Genomic DNA, 19,592 nt, shown 5'->3' on the forward strand with positions numbered 1-19,592 from the left:
GGGATCTGAATACTTTCTGAATGGAAGGGGTGTCCACGTACTTTTGTGTAGATAGATATAATACACTATATATATCTCAAGCACACACACACACACACACACACACACACACACACACACAGTAGACATTGAATTTCTCTAATCCTCAGAAAGGCCTAAATCACCTTGTTTTACCTGCAGCACTACTACTGCACTGTTGGAGCTAGGAACACAAGCAGTTAGTTAGATATTACTGCACTGTTGGAGCTGGGAACACAAGCATTTAGTTAGATATTACTGTTGGAGCTAGAAACACAAGCATTTAGTTAGATACTACTGCACTGTTGGAGCTGGGAACACAAGCATTTAGTTAGATATTACTGCACTGTTGGAGCTAGAAACACAAGCATTTAGTTAGATATTACTGTTGGAGCTAGAAACACTAGCATTTAGTTAGATATTACTGTTGGAGCTAGAAACACAAGCATTTAGTTAGATATTACTGCACTGTTGGAGCTGGGAACACAAGCATTTAGTTAGATATTACTGCACTGTTGGAGCTGGGAACACAAGCATTTAGTTAGATACTACTGCACTGTTGGAGCTGGGAACACAAGCATTTAGTTAGATATTACTGCACTGTTGGAGCTGGGTACACACGCATTTAGTTAGGTATTACTGTTGGAGCTAGGAACACAAGCATTTAGTTAGATATCACTGCACTGTTGGAGCTAGAAACACAAGCATTTAGTTAGATATTACTGCACTGTTGGAGCTGGGAACACAAGCATTTAGTTAGATACTACTGCACTGTTGGAGCTGGGAACACAAGCATTTAGTTAGATATTACTGTTGGAGCTAGGAACACAAGCATTTAGTTAGATACTACTGCACTGTTGGAGCTAGGAACACAAGCATTTAGTTAGATATTACTGTTGGAGTTAGAAACACAAGCATTTCGCTACACTCGCATTAACATTTCTAAATATGTGCATGGACCAATAACATTTGATTTGAGTATGTGACTGAGTGACACACCCCTGTGTGGTAGGCTCCACGGGCACGGCAGCCATGTTGTTCCCTCCTGGATGCTCTCCAGGCTCCGCTGTGTTGAGATGAGGTACTTCCCTGTTAGTTACCACCTGCTCTCTAGTCCTGTGAGTCAGCCTGGCCTCGGTGGCCTGGGCTGCGTCCCAAATGGCTCCCTAGTCAGGACTTTGGACCCGTAAGGCTTTGTTCAGAAGTAGTGCAGTATATAGGGAATAGGGTGCTAGATGCTCCACTGTGTTGAGGTGAAGGTACTTCCCTGTTAGTTACCACCTGCTGTCTAGTCCTGTGAGTCAGCCTGGCCTAAATGGCTCCCTGGGCTGCATCCTAAATGGCTCTGTTCAGAAGTAGGGCAGTATATAGGGAGTAGGATGTCATTTGGGCCTCAGGCCTGGAGTTAAGTGGTGTAGGACAGGACTCTAGGTTTTGTATCAGAAGTGGTATAGGACAGGACTCTAGGTGTTGTATCAGAAGTGGTATAGGACAGGTTTAAGGACAGGACTCTAGGACAGGTTTAAGGACAGGACTCTAGGACAGGTTTAAGGACTCTAGGTGTTGTATCAGAAGTGGTATAGGACAGGTTTAAGGACAGGATTCTAGGACAGGTTTAAGGACTCTAGATGTTGTATCAGAAGTGGCCTGGTCTCTGTCACTGCTGCTTCGCTCTTTGATTACCCCTGGGCTCTTTCCTAATTCCTCGATTCCTCATGTCCGGACTCTTCGCCCCTCCACAAAATGCATTGGGGAAAAAATATCCAATATCCTGGTCCTCTCCACTCTGACCTTTTCTTTCTTTCAACGAGTTTTGAGAAGGAGGTGAGGAGAGAGGATGTGAGGAATCAAGGAAATATTAATTGTAAAAAAAATCAGTTTTAAGAAAGAGCGTCAAGGAGGTGAGACAGCGACCCCTCTGACGCTAAACAGGCAGAGTATCGTAAGAACACGTGTCCCACTGTAGAGAGACTTAAGGAAATCCCTAGCTAATCCTGCTGCTCTCTGGGCCTGGCCTGTACAGTGGGTGTGTGTGTATGTATGACACGTTATCCGTCATGGTGGCGTACTGTACATTTGAGGGGACATCTTGTGGGTTACTAGTTATTGTCCCTGAATGTTCGTCGGGTCAGTTGGTCTCTGGGTCTGGACTGGTTGAAGCTTCCACATGAAGTCGTCCTGGCTCCAGAGGACTGTCCGTCGGGTCAGTTGATCTCTGGGTCTGGACTGGTTGAAGCTTCCACATGAAGTCGTCCTGGCTCCAGAGGACTGTCCGTCGGGTCAGTTGGTCTCTGGGTCTGGACTGGCTGTATTAGTGGCCTGGGCTGCTGGCTAAGGTAGAGGGGGGAACTGTATTAGTGGCCTGGGCTGCTGGCTAAGGTGGGAGTGGCCTGGGCGCTGGCTAAGGGGGGGGCTGTATTAGTGGCCTGGGCTGCTGGCTAAGGTAGAGGGGGGGAGCTGTATTAGTGGCCTGGGCAGCCCTAAGGTAGAGGGGAGGAAGGAGCTGTATTAGTGGCCTGGGCTGCTGGCTAAGCCCCTCTTACAGTGACCACCTTAACCAGTAACATCTGAAGGACAGGGTGGAGGTGAGGGCAGTACCTGTCTGCCTGCCTGACCGATGCATTAGGCTAATGTCAGATTATTCATCCTTTCTGTTTGGAGACTGGCGTTGAATGTTTAATGCTTTCTTTGGAAGTGGCTCAAGCTATAAAATCGATATATTTATTTATTTATTTATTTATTTATTTAACTAGGCAAGTCAGTTAACAAGAAATTCTTATTTTCAATGACGGCCTAGGAACAGCGGGTTAACTGCCTTGTTCAGGGGCAGAACGACAGATTTTTACCTTGTCAGCTCGGGGATTCGATCCAGCAACCTTTCGGTTACTAGTCCAACACTCTAACCACTAGGCTGCCCTGCCACCCCCAATATGTCTTGCTTACTAATGTTGTTCTCTATGCTTTATAGAAGGGACACGTGAGTCACATGACATATTGTAGAGTACCCCCCCTCCCTTGTGAATGTTGTTCCTATCATTTTCCTGCATGTCTTTCTCCTACCACACCTCCATTTAAGTCCCTGAGTCATCTCTGTCGTAATCCATCTTCTCTGTGGTGTTTTTAGGAAAATAACACTGGTAATGGTTGGACTTGACAACGCTGGGAAGACTGCTACAGTACGCGGGATCCAGGGAGGTCAGTGTGTCATCTTGCATTTTACATTTTAGTCATTTAACAGACGCTCTTATCCAGAGCGACTTACAGTAGTGAATGCAAACATTTCATGCATTTTCTTTTTATTTATTTTTTATTTTATTTGTACTGGCCCCCCGTGGGAATCGAACCCACAACCCTGGCGTTGCAAACACCATGCTCTACCAACTGAGCCACAGGGAAGACATCTCGACTCTGAATCACTCACTTCTATTCTACTTTATTAGAAATGTAAGATGTGTTTTTTTAGGGGGGGGGCTCGTTCTCTTCGTCGCTGAACGTGCGCGCGTGTGTGTGTGTGTGTGTGTGTGTGTGTGTGTGTGTGTGTGTGTGTGTGTGTGTGTGTGTGTGTGTGTGTGTGTTTTCCATCACAGAGAGCCCAGAGGATGTTGCCCCTACAGTAGGGTTCTCCAAGGTGGATCTGAAGCAGGGGAAGTTTGAGGTTACCATCTTTGACCTGGGCGGAGGAAAGAGGATCAGGTCTTTATACTCGTTGTCTTTCTCACACTCACACCTGTACTTTCCGGCCCTGATTCTGCTGATATGACTATTTTAAACAAAGGTGTCTACTTGCAATGTCTGTGATATGTGGTTGTTCTTATGAGGGGCTCTGGATAAGAGTCTGCTAAACGACCCCAATGTAAATGTGCTCAGGGGCATCTGGAAGAACTACTACAGCGAGTCGTACGGGGTGGTGTTCGTGGTGGACTCCAGTGATGTCCAGAGGATACAGGAGACCAGGGACACCATGGCTGAGGTCCTGCGACACCCTCGCATCGCTGGGAAACCTGTCCTAGTGTGAGTCACTCTGTCTGTCTGAGCTCTAAACCTGGCCTAGTGTGAGTCACTCTGTCTGTCTGAGCTCTAAACCTGTCCTAGTGTGAGTTACTGTCTGTCTGAGCTCTAAACTTGGCCTAGTGTGAGTTACTCTGTCTGTCTGAGCTCTAAACCTGTCCTAGTGTGAGTTACTGTCTGTCTGAGCTCTAAACTTGGCCTAGTGTGAGTTACTGTCTGTCTGAGCTCTAAACTTGGCCTAGTGTGAGTTACTCTGTCTGAGCTCTAAACCTGGCCTAGTGTGAGTTACTGTCTGTCTGAGCTCTAAACCTGGCCTAGTGTGAGTTACTGTCTGTCTGAGCTCTAAACCTGGCCTAGTGTGAGTTACTGTCTGTCTGAGCTCTAAACCTGGCCTAGTGTGAGTTACTGTCTGTCTGAGCTCTAAACCTGGCCTAGTGTGAGTTACTGTCTGTCTGAGCTCTAAACCTGGCCTAGTGTGAGTTACTGTCTGTCTGAGCTCTAAACCTGGCCTAGTGTGAGTTACTGTCTGTCTGAGCTCTAAACCTGGCCCAGTGTGAGTTACTGTCTGTCTGAGCTCTAAACCTGGCCTAGTGTGAGTTACTGTCCGAGCTCTAAACCTGGCCCAGTGTGGGTCACTCTGTCTGTCTGAGCTCTAAACCTGGCCTGGTGTGAGTTACTATCTGAGCTCTAAACCTGGCCTAGTGTGAGTTACTGTCTGTCTGAGCTCTAAACCTGACCTAGTGTGAGTTACTGTCTGTCTGTCTGACTGTCCACAGAGAGGACATCGTGATAGCTTAGAGTCTGTCTGTCTCCCGTCTCCCGTCTCTTGTCTCCTGTGTCTGTTTCTTTTTAAAGTAGCGTATTATATTCTATACAACATATTGGGAAAGCGAATTCATGTTAGCAGGAATCCAACTAATTCCATTTCCCTGACTGGCAGCGTTTGATCATGAGGTGTCTCCTCCCACACCGTATGTTTCTGTCACACACACACATCCTCAACCTCCTGGGGACCTAAAATTAATTTCTATTCAAATAAATCTATTTTCCCCAACCTTAACCCGTAACCACTAACCTCGTACCCTAATTTTAAGCCTTATTGTAACCCTAAACCTCCTAAGCTTAAAATTGGGACGAGGGAGAATTTTCCTTGTTTTACTATCCTTGTCGGGGCTTTCTGAGATTGTAGGTCCCCACAAGGATAGAAGAACCAACACACACACACACACACACACACACACACACACACACACACACACCACCTGCATTCTGACACCTGTTTCTGACATATCCCTGTCGGCTCCACAGATTGGCTAACAAGCAGGATCGGGACGGGGCATTGGCTGAGGCAGACATCATCGAGAACCTGTCATTGGAGAAGCTCGTGAACGAGAACAAGTGTCTCTGTCAGATCGTGAGTGATGCTGTGGTTTGTCTCTCAATACTTCACCTGGAGTAACTGCAGTACTGTGGCTATGAGGCTGTACCTTGTTATACTTCACCTGTAGTACTGTGGCTATGAGGCTGGACCTTGTTATACTTCACCTGTAGTACTGTGGCTATGAGGCTGGACCTTGCTATACTTCACCTGCAGTAACTGCAGTACTGTGGCTATGAGGCTGTACCTTGTTATACTTCACCTGCAGTACTGTGGCTATGAGGCTGTACCTTGTTATACTTCACCTGCAGTACTGTGGCTATGAGGCTGTACCTTGCTATACTTCACCTGCAGTAACTGCAGTACTGTGGCTATCAGGCTGTACCTTGTTATACTTCACCTGCAGTACTGTGGCTATGAGGCTGTACCTTGTTATACTTCACCTGCAATACTGTGGCTATGAGGCTGTACCTTGTTATACTTCACCTGCAGTACTGTGGCTATGAGGCTGGACCTTGTTATACTTCACCTGTATTAACTGCAGTACTGTGGCTATGAGGCCGTACCTTGTTATACTTCACCTACAGTACTGTGGCTATGAGGCTGTACCTTGTTATACTTCACCTGCAGTACTGTGGCTATGAGGCTGGACCTTGTTATACTTCACCTGCAGTAACTGCAGTACTGTGGCTATGAGGCTGTACCTTGTTATACTTCACCTGCAGTACTGTGGCTATGAGGCTGTACCTTGTTATACTTCACCTGCAGTACTGTGGCTATGAGGCTGTATGTTGTTGCAGCTGGTCAGGATTGTGTGTTCTTTATACATTTATATTAGGAAAGAGTTCCTCCAGGTTTCAACAATAACCCCCGTGTTGTTCTCCATCTTGTGAGAATAGCTGTCTAATAAAATATGAGTTAATAAAACAAATGTTATGTGACATGAAATCCTCTCTGTCTCTCTAGCCGTCTGACTTCCTGTGTGTTTTCAGGAGCCGTGTTCTGCTGTTCTGGCCTATGGTAAGAAGGGGGACAAGTCCATCAAGAACGGACTCAACTGGCTGCTCAACAACATAGCTAAAGACTACGAAGCCATCTCTGAACGCGTCCATAAGGACACGGCCGAACAGAGAGCTCAGGAGGAACAGGAGAAGAAAGAGAGACAGGAGAGAGTACGAAGGATACGGGAGGAGAGGTGAGGAGGAGAGAGGAACTTTACTGACTTTACAATGCCCCTGGGGACTTTGTGTTGCAGTATCATGTACATGTTTAAAATGGCGGTTAAGAAACAGAGCAGGGACAATACAGTAGACAATAGGAGAGATATCACACCGTAGTGACGGGATCATTAACCAGCTGATTAGGGATCATTAACCAGCTGATAAGGAGAGATATCCACCTTAGTGAAGGGATCATTAACCAGCTGATTAGGAGAGATATCCACCTTAGTGAAGGGATCATTAACCAGCTGATTAGGAGAGATATCCACCTTAGTGACAGGATCATTAACCAGCTGATTAGGAGATATATCACACCTTAGTGAAGGGATCATTAACCAGGTGATTAGGAGAGATTTCACACCTTAGTGAAGGGATCATTAACCAGCTGATTAGGAGAGATATCCACCTTAGTGACAGGATCATTAACCAGCTGATTTAGGGATCATTAACCAGCTGATTAGGAGAGATATCCACCTTAGTGACGGGATCATTAACCAGCTGATTAGGAGAGATTTCACACCTTAGTGAAGGGATCATTAACCAGCTGATTAGGAGAGATATCCACCTTAGTGACAGGATCATTAACCAGCTGATTAGGGATCATTAACCAGCTGATTAGGAGAGATATCCACCTTAGTGACAGGATCATTAACCAGCTGATTAGGAGAGATATCACACCTTAGTGATAGGATCATTAACCAGCTGATTAGGAGAGATATCACACCTTAGTGATAGGATCATTAACCAGCTGATTAGGAGAGATATCCACCTTAGTGACGGGATAATTAACCAGCTGATTAGGAGAGATATCCACCTGAGTGACAGGATCATTAACCAGCTGATTAGGGATCATTAACCAGCTGATTAGGAGAGATATCCACCTTAGTGACAGGAATATTAACCAGCTGATTAGGGGTCATTAACCAGCTGATTAGGAGAGATATCACACTTTAGTGACGGGATCATTAACCAGCTGATTTGGAGAGATATCCACCTTAGTGACAGGATCATTAACCAGCTGTTTAGGGATCATTAACCAGCTGATTAGGAGAGATATCACACCTTAGTGATATGATCATTAACCAGCTGATTAGGAGAGATATCCACCTTAGTGACAGGATCATTAACCAGCTGATTAGGAGAGATATCACACCTTAGTGACAGTATCATTAACCAGCTGATTAGGAGAGATATCCACCTTAGTGACAGGATCATTAACCAGCTGATTAGGAGAGATATCCACCTTAGTGACAGGAACATTAACCAGCTGATTAGGAGAGATATCACACCTTAGTGACAGGATCATTAACCAACTGATTTGGAGAGATATCCACCTTAGTGACAGGATCATTAACCAGCTGATTAGGAGAGATATCACACCTTAGTGACAAGATCATTAACCTGCTGATTAGGAGAGATATCCACCTTAGTGACAGGATCATTAACCAGCTGATTAGGAGAGATATCCACCTTAGTGAAGGGATCATTAACCAGCTGATTAGGAGAGATATCCACCTTAGTGACAGGAACATTAACCAGCTGATTAGGAGAGATATCACACCTTAGTGACAGGATCATTAACCAGCTGATTAGGAGAGATATCCACCTTAGTGACAGGATCATTAACCAGCTGATTAGGAGAGATATCCACCTTAGTGACGGGATCATTAACCAACTGATTAGGAGAGATATCCACCTTAGTGACAGGATCATTAACCAGCTGATTAGGAGAGATATCCACCTTAGTGACAGGATCATTAACCAGCTGATTAGGAGAGATATCACATCTTAGTGATGGGATCATTAACCAGCTGATTAGGAGAGATATCCACCTTAGTGACAGGATCATTAACCCAGCTGATTAGGAGAGATATCCACCTTAGTGACAGGATCATTAACCAGCTGATTAGGAGAGATATCCACCTTAGTGACAGGATAATTAACCAGCTGATTAGGAGAGATATCACACCTTAGTGAAGGGATCATTAACCAGCTGATTAGGAGAGATATCCACCTTAGTGACAGGATCATTAACCAGCTGATTAGGGATCATTAACCAGCTGATTAGGAGAGATATCCACCTTAGTGATGGGATCATTAACCAGCTGATTAGGAGAGATATCACACCTTAGTGACTGGATCATTAACCAGCTGATTAGGAGAGATATCCACCTTAGTGACGGGATCATTAACCAGCTGATTAGGAGAGATATCACACCTTAGTGAAGGGATCATTAACCAGCTGATTAGGAGAGGTATCCACCTTAGTGTATGGAACATTAACCAGCTGATTAGGGATCATTAACCAGCTGATTAGGAGAGATATCCACCTTAATGACAGTATCATTAACCAGCTGATTAGGAGAGATATCCTCCTTAGTGACAGGATCATTAACCAGCTGATTAGGGAACATTAACCAGCTGATTAGGGATCATTAACCAGCTGATTAGGAGAGATTTCCACCTTAGTGACAGGAACATTAACCAGCTGATTAGGGATCATTAACCAGCTGATTAGGAGAGATATCCACCTTAGTGACGGGATCATTAACCAGCTGATTAGGAGAGATATCCACCTTAGTGACAGGATCATTAACCAGCTGATTAGTTGAGATATCCACCTTAGTGACGGGATCATTAACCAACTGATTAGGAGAGATATCCACCTTAGTGACAGGATCATTAACCAGCTGATTAGTTGAGATATCCACCTTAGTGACAGGATCATTAACCAGCTGATTAGGGATCATTAACCAGCTGATTAGGAGAGATATCCACCTTAGTGACAGGATCATTAACCAGCTGATTAGGAGAGATATCACATCTTAGTGATGGGATCATTAACCAGCTGATTAGGGAACATTAACCAGCTGATTAGGAGAGATATCCACCTTAGTGAAGGGATCATTAACCAGCTGATTAGGAGAGATATCCACCTTAGTGACAGGATCATTAACCCAGCTGATTAGGAGAGATATCCACCTTAGTGACAGGATCATTAACCCAGCTGATTAGGAGAGATATCACACCTTAGTGACAGGATCATTAACCAGCTGATTAGGAGAGATATCCACCTTAGTGACAGGATCATTAACCAGCTGATTAGGAGAGATATCACACCTTAGTGACAGGATCATTAACCAGCTGATTAGGAGAGATATCCACCTTAGTGACAGGATCATTAACCAGCTGATTAGGAGAGATATCCACCTTAGTGACGGGATCATTAACCAACTGATTAGGAGAGATATCCACCTTAGTGACAGGATCATTAACCAGCTGATTAGGAGAGATATCCACCTTAGTGACAGGATCATTAACCAGCTGATTAGGAGAGATATCACATCTTAGTGATGGGATCATTAACCAGCTGATTAGGAGAGATATCCACCTTAGTGACAGGATCATTAACCCAGCTGATTAGGAGAGATATCCACCTTAGTGACAGGATCATTAACCAGCTGATTAGGAGAGATATCCACCTTAGTGACAGGATAATTAACCAGCTGATTAGGAGAGATATCACACCTTAGTGACGGGAACATTAACCAGCTGATTAGGAGAGATATCACACCTTAGTGATGGGAACATTAACCAGCTGATTAGGAGAGATATCCACCTTAGTGACAGGATCATTAACCAGCTGATTAGGGATCATTAACCAGCTGATTAGGAGAGATATCCACCTTAGTGATGGGATCATTAACCAGCTGATTAGGAGAGATATCACACCTTAGTGACTGGATCATTAACCAGCTGATTAGGAGAGATATCCACCTTAGTGACGGGATCATTAACCAGCTGATTAGGAGAGATATCACACCTTAGTGAAGGGATCATTAACCAGCTGATTAGGAGAGGTATCCACCTTAGTGTATGGAACATTAACCAGCTGATTAGGGATCATTAACCAGCTGATTAGGAGAGATATCCACCTTAATGACAGTATCATTAACCAGCTGATTAGGAGAGATATCCTCCTTAGTGACAGGATCATTAACCAGCTGATTAGGGAACATTAACCAGCTGATTAGGGATCATTAACCAGCTGATTAGGAGAGATTTCCACCTTAGTGACAGGAACATTAACCAGCTGATTAGGGATCATTAACCAGCTGATTAGGAGAGATATCCACCTTAGTGACGGGATCATTAACCAGCTGATTAGGAGAGATATCCACCTTAGTGACAGGATCATTAACCAGCTGATTAGGGATCATTAACCAGCTGATTAGGAAAGATATCCACCTTAGTGACAGGATCATTAAGCAGCTGATTAGGAGAGATATCCACCTTAGTGACAGGATCATTAACCAGCTGATTAGGAGAGATATCACACCTTAGTGACAGGATCATTAACCAGCTGATTAGGAGAGATATCCACCTTAGTGACAGGATCATTAACCAGCTGATTAGGAGAGATATCCACCTTAGTGAAGGGATCATTAGCCAGCTGATTAGGAGAGATATCCACCTTAGTGACAGGAACATTAACCAGCTGATTAGGAGAGATATCACACCTTAGTGACAGGATCATTAACCAGCTGATTAGGAGAGATATCCACCTTAGTGACAGGATCATTAACCAGCTGATTAGTTGAGATATCCACCTTAATGACGGGATCATTAACCAACTGATTAGGAGAGATATCCACCTTAGTGACAGGATCATTAACCAGCTGATTAGGGATCATTAACCAGCTGATTAGGAGAGATATCCACCTTAGTGACAGGATCATTAACCAGCTGATTAGGAGAGATATCACATCTTAGTGATAGGATCATTAACCAGCTGATTAGGAGAGATATCCACCTTAGTGACAGGATCATTAACCAGCTGATTAGGAGAGATATCCACCTTAGTGACAGGAACATTAACCAGCTGATTAGGAGAGATATCACACCTTAGTGACAGGATCATTAACCCAGCTGATTTGGAGAGATATCCACCTTAGTGACAGGATCATTAACCCAGCTGATTAGGAGAGATATCACACCTTAGTGACAAGATCATTAACCTGCTGATTAGGAGAGATATCCACCTTAGTGACAGGATCATTAACCAGCTGATTAGGAGAGATATCCACCTTAGTGAAGGGATCATTAACCAGCTGATTAGGAGAGATATCCACCTTAGTGACAGGAACATTAACCAGCTGATTAGGAGAGATATCACACCTTAGTGACAGGATCATTAACCAGCTGATTAGGAGAGATATCCACCTTAGTGACAGGATCATTAACCAGCTGATTAGGAGAGATATCCACCTTAGTGACGGGATCATTAACCAACTGATTAGGAGAGATATCCACCTTAGTGACAGGATCATTAACCAGCTGATTAGGAGAGATATCCACCTTAGTGACAGGATCATTAACCAGCTGATTAGGAGAGATATCACACCTTAGTGATCGGATCATTAACCAGCTGATTAGGAGAGATATCCACCTTAGTGACAGGATCATTAACCCAGCTGATTAGGAGAGATATCCACCTTAGTGACAGGATCATTAACCAGCTGATTAGGAGAGATATCCACCTTAGTGACAGGATCATTAACCAGCTGATTAGGGAGAGATATCACACCTTAGTGAAGGGATCATTAACCAGCTGATTAGGAGAGATATCCACCTTAGTGACAGGATCATTAACCAGCTGATTAGGGATCATTAACCAGCTGATTAGGAGAGATATCCACCTTAGTGATGGGATCATTAACCAGCTGATTAGGAGAGATATCACACCTTAGTGACTGGATCATTAACCAGCTGATTAGGAGAGATATCCACCTTAGTGACGGGATCATTAACCAGCTGATTAGGAGAGATATCACACCTTAGTGAAGGGATCATTAACCAGCTGATTAGGAGAGGTATCCACCTTAGTGTATGGAACATTAACCAGCTGATTAGGGATCATTAACCAGCTGATTAGGAGAGATATCCACCTTAATGACAGTATCATTAACCAGCTGATTAGGAGAGATATCCTCCTTAGTGACAGGATCATTAACCAGCTGATTAGGGAACATTAACCAGCTGATTAGGGATCATTAACCAGCTGATTAGGAGAGATTTCCACCTTAGTGACAGGAACATTAACCAGCTGATTAGGGATCATTAACCAGCTGATTAGGAGAGATATCCACCTTAGTGACGGGATCATTAACCAGCTGATTAGGAGAGATATCCACCTTAGTGACAGGATCATTAACCAGCTGATTAGGTGAGATATCCACCTTAGTGACGGGATCATTAACCAGCTGATTAGGAGAGATATCCACCTTAGTGACAGGATCATTAACCAGCTGATTAGTTGAGATATCCACCTTAGTGACAGGATCATTAACCAGCTGATTAGGGATCATTAACCAGCTGATTAGGAGAGATATCCACCTTAGTGACAGGATCATTAACCAGCTGATTAGGAGAGATATCACATCTTAGTGATGGGATCATTAACCAGCTGATTAGGGAACATTAACCAGCTGATTAGGAGAGATATCCACCTTAGTGAAGGGATCATTAACCAGCTGATTAGGAGAGATATCCACCTTAGTGACAGGATCATTAACCCAGCTGATTAGGAGAGATATCCACCTTAGTGACAGGATCATTAACCCAGCTGATTAGGAGAGATATCACACCTTAGTGACAGGATCATTAACCAGCTGATTAGGAGAGATATCCACCTTAGTGACAGGATCATTAACCAGCTGATTAGGAGAGATATCACACCTTAGTGACAGGATCATTAACCAGCTGATTAGGAGAGATATCCACCTTAGTGACAGGATCATTAACCAGCTGATTAGGAGAGATATCCACCTTAGTGACGGGATCATTAACCAACTGATTAGGAGAGATATCCACCTTAGTGACAGGATCATTAACCAGCTGATTAGGAGAGATATCCACCTTAGTGACAGGATCATTAACCAGCTGATTAGGAGAGATATCACATCTTAGTGATGGGATCATTAACCAGCTGATTAGGAGAGATATCCACCTTAGTGACAGGATCATTAACCCAGCTGATTAGGAGAGATATCCACCTTAGTGACAGGATCATTAACCAGCTGATTAGGAGAGATATCCACCTTAGTGACAGGATAATTAACCAGCTGATTAGGAGAGATATCACACCTTAGTGACGGGAACATTAACCAGCTGATTAGGAGAGATAACACCTTAGTGATGGGAACATTAACCAGCTGATTAGGAGAGATATCCACCTTAGTGACAGGATCATTAACCAGCTGATTAGGGATCATTAACCAGCTGATTAGGAGAGATATCCACCTTAGTGATGGGATCATTAACCAGCTGATTAGGAGAGATATCACACCTTAGTGACTGGATCATTAACCAGCTGATTAGGAGAGATATCCACCTTAGTGACGGGATCATTAACCAGCTGATTAGGAGAGATATCACACCTTAGTGAAGGGATCATTAACCAGCTGATTAGGAGAGGTATCCACCTTAGTGTATGGAACATTAACCAGCTGATTAGGGATCATTAACCAGCTGATTAGGAGAGATATCCACCTTAATGACAGTATCATTAACCAGCTGATTAGGAGAGATATCCTCCTTAGTGACAGGATCATTAACCAGCTGATTAGGGGAACATTAACCAGCTGATTAGGGATCATTAACCAGCTGATTAGGAGAGATTTCCACCTTAGTGACAGGAACATTAACCAGCTGATTAGGGATCATTAACCAGCTGATTAGGAGAGATATCCACCTTAGTGACGGGATCATTAACCAGCTGATTAGGAGAGATATCCACCTTAGTGACAGGATCATTAACCAGCTGATTAGGGATCATTAACCAGCTGATTAGGAAAGATATCCACCTTAGTGACAGGATCATTAAGCAGCTGATTAGGAGAGATATCCACCTTAGTGACAGGATCATTAACCAGCTGATTAGGAGAGATATCACACCTTAGTGACAGGATCATTAACCAGCTGATTAGGAGAGATATCCACCTTAGTGACAGGATCATTAACCAGCTGATTAGGAGAGATATCCACCTTAGTGAAGGGATCATTAGCCAGCTGATTAGGAGAGATATCCACCTTAGTGACAGGAACATTAACCAGCTGATTAGGAGATATATCACACCTTAGTGACAGGATCATTAACCAGCTGATTAGGAGAGATATCCACCTTAGTGACAGGATCATTAACCAGCTGATTAGTTGAGATATCCACCTTAGTGACGGGATCATTAACCAACTGATTAGGAGAGATATCCACCTTAGTGACAGGATCATTAACCAGCTGATTAGGGATCATTAACCAGCTGATTAGGAGAGATATCCACCTTAGTGACAGGATCATTAACCAGCTGATTAGGAGAGATATCACACCTTAGTGATGGGATCATTAACCAGCTGATTAGGGAACATTAACCAGCTGATTAGGAGAGATATCCACCTTAGTGAAGGGATCATTAACCAGCTGATTAGGAGAGATATCCACCTTAGTGACAGGATCATTAACCCAGCTGATTAGGAGAGATATCCACCTTAGTGACAGGATCATTAACCCAGCTGATTAGGAGAGATATCACACCTTAGTGACAGGATCATTAACCAGCTGATTAGGAGAGATATCCACCTTAGTGACAGGATCATTAACCAGCTGATTAGGAGAGATATCACACCTTAGTGACGGGAACATTAACCAGCTGATTAGGAGAGATATCCACCTTAGTGACAGGATCATTAACAAGCTGATTAGTGATCATTAACCAGCTGATTTGGAGATATATCCACCTTAGTGACAGGAACATTAACCAGCTGATTAGGGATGATTAACCAGCTGATTAGGAGAGATATCCAACTTAGTGATGGGATCATTAACCAGCTGATTAGGAGAGATATCACACCTTAGTGACTGGATCATTAACCAGCTGATTAGGAGAGATATCCACCTTAGTGACGGGATCATTAACCAGCTGATTAGGAGAGATATCACACCTTAGTGAAGGGATCATTAACCAGCTGATTAGGAGAGGTGTTCACCTTAGTGTATGGAACATTAACCAGCTGATTAGGGATCATTAACCAGCTGATTAGGAGAGATATCCACCTTAATGACAGTATCATTAACCAGCTGATTAGGAGATATATCCACCTTAATGACAGTATCATTAACCAGCTGATTAGGAGAGATATCCACCTTAGTGACAGGATCATTAACCAGCTGATTAGGGAACATTAACCAGCTGATTAGGGATCATTAACCAGCTGATTAGGAGAGATTTCCACCTTAGTGACAGGAACATTAACCAGCTGATTAGGGAACATTAACATGCTGATTAGGAGAGAGATCCACCTTGGTGACAGGATCATTAATCAGCTGATTAGGAGAGATATCCACCTTAGTGACAGGATCATTAACTAGCTGATTAGCAGAGATATCCACCTTAGTGACGGGATCATTAACCAGCTGATTAGGAGAGATATCCACCTTAGTGACAGGCTCATTAACAAGCTGTTTAGGGATCATTAACCAGCTGATTAGGAGAGGTATCACACCTTAGTGATAGGATCATTAACCAGCTGATTAGGAGAGATATCCACTTTAGTGACAGGATCATTAACCAGCTGATTAGGGATCATTAACCAGCTGATTAGGAGAGATATCCACCTTAGTGACAGGAACATTAACTAGCTGATTAGGAGAGATATCACACCTTAGTGACAGGAACATTAACCAGCTGATTAGGGAACATTAACCAGCTGATTAGGAGAGAGATCCACCTTAGTGAAAGGATCATTAACCAGCTGATTAGGGATCATTAACCAGCTGATTAGGAGAGATATCCACCTTAGTGATGGGATCATTAACCAGCTGATTAGGAGAGATATCCACCTTAGTGATGGGATCATTAACCAGCTGATTAGGAGAGATATCACACCTTAGTGACTGGATCATTAACCAGCTGATTAGGGATCATTAACCAGCTGATTAGGAGAGATATCCACCTTAGTGATGGGATCATTAACCAGCTGATTAGGAGAGATATCACACCTTAGTGACTGGATCATTAACCAGCTGATTAGGAGAGATATCCACCTTAATGACAGTATCATTAACCAGCTGATTAGGAGAGATATCCACCTTATTGACAGGATCATTAACAAGCTGTTTAGGTATCATTAACCAGCTGATTAGGAGAGAGATCCACCTTAGTGAAAGGATCATTAACCAGCTGATTAGGAGAGATATCACACCTTAGTGACAGGATCATTAACCAGCTGATTAGGAGAGATCACACCTTAGTGACAGGATCATTAACCAGCTGATTAGGAGAGATATCCACCTTAGTGACAGGATCATTAACCAGCTGATTAGGGATCATTATCCAGCTGATTAGGAGAGATATCCACATTAGTGACAGGATCATTAACCAGCTGATTAGGGATCATTAACCAGCTGATTTGGAGATATATCCACCTTAGTGACAGGAACATTAACCAGCTGATTAGGGATCATTAACCAGCTGATTAGGAGAGATATCCACCTTAGTGATGGGATCATTAACCAGCTGATTAGGAGAGATATCCACCTTAGTGATGGGATCATTAACCAGCTGATTAGGAGAGATATCACACCTTAGTGACTGGATCATTAACAAGCTGTTTAGGGATCATTAACCAGCTGATTAGGAGAGATCACACCTTAGTGACAGGATCATTAACCAGCTGATTAGGAGAGATATCCACCTTAGTGACAGGATCATTAACCAGCTGATTAGGGATCATTAACCAGCTGATTAGGAGAGATATCCACATTAGTGACAGGATCATTAACCAGCTGATTAGGGATCATTAACCAGCTGATTTGGAGATATATCCACCTTAGTGACAGGAACATTAACCAGCTGATTAGGGATCATTAACCAGCTGATTAGGAGAGATATCCACCTTAGTGATGGGATCATTAACCAGCTGATTAGGAGAGATATCACACCTTAGTGACTGGATCATTAACCAGCTGATTAGGGATCATTAACCAGCTGATTAGGAGAGATATCCACCTTAGTGATGGGATCATTAACCAGCTGATTAGGAGAGATATCACACCTTAGTGACTGGATCATTAACCAGCTGATTAGGAGAGATATCCACCTTAATGACAGTATCATTAACCAGCTGATTAGGAGAGATATCCACCTTAATGACAGTATCATTAACCAGCTGATTAGTAGAGATATCCACCTTAGTGACAGGATCATTAACCAGCTGATTAGGGAACATTAACCAGCTGATTAGGGATCATTAACCAGCTGATTAGGAGAGATTTCCACCTTAGTGACAGGAACATTAACCAGCTGATTAGGGATCATTAACCAGCTGATTAGGAGAGATATCCACCTTAGTGACAGGATCATTAACCAGCTGATTAGGGAACATTAACCAGCTGATTAGGAGAGAGATCCACCTTAGTGACAGGAACATTAACCAGCTGATTAGGAGAAATATCCACCTTAGTGATGGGATCATTAACCAGCTGATTAGGAGAGATATCCACCTTAGTGACAGGATCATTAACCAGCTGATTAGGGATCATTAACCAGCTGATTTTGAGAGATATCCACCTTAGTGACAGGATCATTAACCAGTTGATTAGGGATCATTAACCAGCTGATTAGGAGAGATATCACACCTTAGTTATAGGATCATTAACCAGCTGATTAGGAGAGATATCACACCTTAGTGACAGGATCATTAACCAGCTGATTAGGAGAGATATCCACCTTAGTGACAGGATCATTAACCAGCTGATTAGGAGAGATATCCACCTTAGTGACAGGATCATTAACAAGCTGATTAGTGATCATTAACCAGCTGATTTGGAGATATATCCACCTTAGTGATGGGATCATTAACCAGCTGATTAGGAGAGATATCACGCCTTAGTGAAGGGATCATTAACCAGCTGATTAGGAGAGGTATCCACCTTAGTGTATGGAACATTAACCAGCTGATTAGGGATCATTAACCAGCTGATTAGGAGAGATATCCACCTTAATGACAGTATCATTAACCAGCTGATTAGGAGATATATCCACCTTAATGACAGTATCATTAACCAGCTGATTAGGAGAGATATCCACCTTAGTGACAGGATCATTAACCAGCTGATTAGGGAACATTAACCAGCTGATTACGGATCATTAACCAGCTGATTAGGAGAGATTTCCACCTTAGTGACAGGAACATTAACCAGCTGATTAGGGAACATTAACCAGCTGATTAGGAGAGAGATCCACCTTGGTGACAGGATCATTAATCAGCTGATTAGGAGAGATATCCACCTTAGTGACAGGATCATTAACTAGCTGATTAGCAGAGATATCCACCTTAGTGACAGGAACATTAACCAGCTGATTAGGAGAAATATCCACCTTAGTGATGGGATCATTAACCAGCTGATTAGGAGAGATATCCACCTTAGTGACAGGATCATTAACCAGTTGATTAGGGATCATTAACCAGCTGATTAGGAGAGATATCCACCTTAGTGACAGGATCATTAACAAGCTGTTTAGGGATCATTAACCAGCTGATTAGGAGAGGTATCACACCTTAGTGATAGGATCATTAACCAGCTGATTAGGAGAGATATCCACTTTAGTGACAGGATCATTAACCAGCTGATTAGGGATCATTAACCAGCTGATTAGGAGAGATATCCACCTTAGTGACAGGAACATTAACTAGCTGATTAGGAGAGATATCACACCTTAGTGACAGGAACATTAACCAGCTGATTAGGGAAAATTAACCAGCTGATTAGGAGAGAGATCCACCTTAGTGAAAGGATCATTAACCAGCTGATTAGGGATCATTAACCAGCTGATTAGGAGAGATATCACACCTTAGTGACAGGAACATTAACCAGCTGATTAGGGATCATTAACCAGCTGATTAGGAGAGAT

The 19,592-nt window shown here is 43.2% G+C and overlaps 1 protein-coding gene across 2 annotated transcripts in view; it reads left to right on the plus strand.

The window, feature by feature from the left end:
• The window catches only part of LOC106575900 (ADP-ribosylation factor-like protein 13B), a 207,008-nt gene that overhangs the window by 5,161 nt on the left and 182,255 nt on the right, over positions 1 to 19,592 (plus strand). For both annotated transcript variants that reach the window (XM_045714220.1, XM_045714221.1), the window contains exons 2-6: positions 3,143 to 3,213; positions 3,606 to 3,711; positions 3,886 to 4,029; positions 5,335 to 5,440; positions 6,397 to 6,599. In XM_045714220.1, coding sequence (XP_045570176.1) covers positions 3,143 to 3,213; positions 3,606 to 3,711; positions 3,886 to 4,029; positions 5,335 to 5,440; positions 6,397 to 6,599 — 630 coding nt within the window. The remainder of the gene's footprint in view (positions 1 to 3,142; positions 3,214 to 3,605; positions 3,712 to 3,885; positions 4,030 to 5,334; positions 5,441 to 6,396; positions 6,600 to 19,592) is intronic.

This window comes from Salmo salar, unplaced genomic scaffold, assembly GCF_905237065.1.
Source record: "Salmo salar unplaced genomic scaffold, Ssal_v3.1, whole genome shotgun sequence".
NCBI lineage: Eukaryota > Metazoa > Chordata > Actinopteri > Salmoniformes > Salmonidae > Salmo > Salmo salar.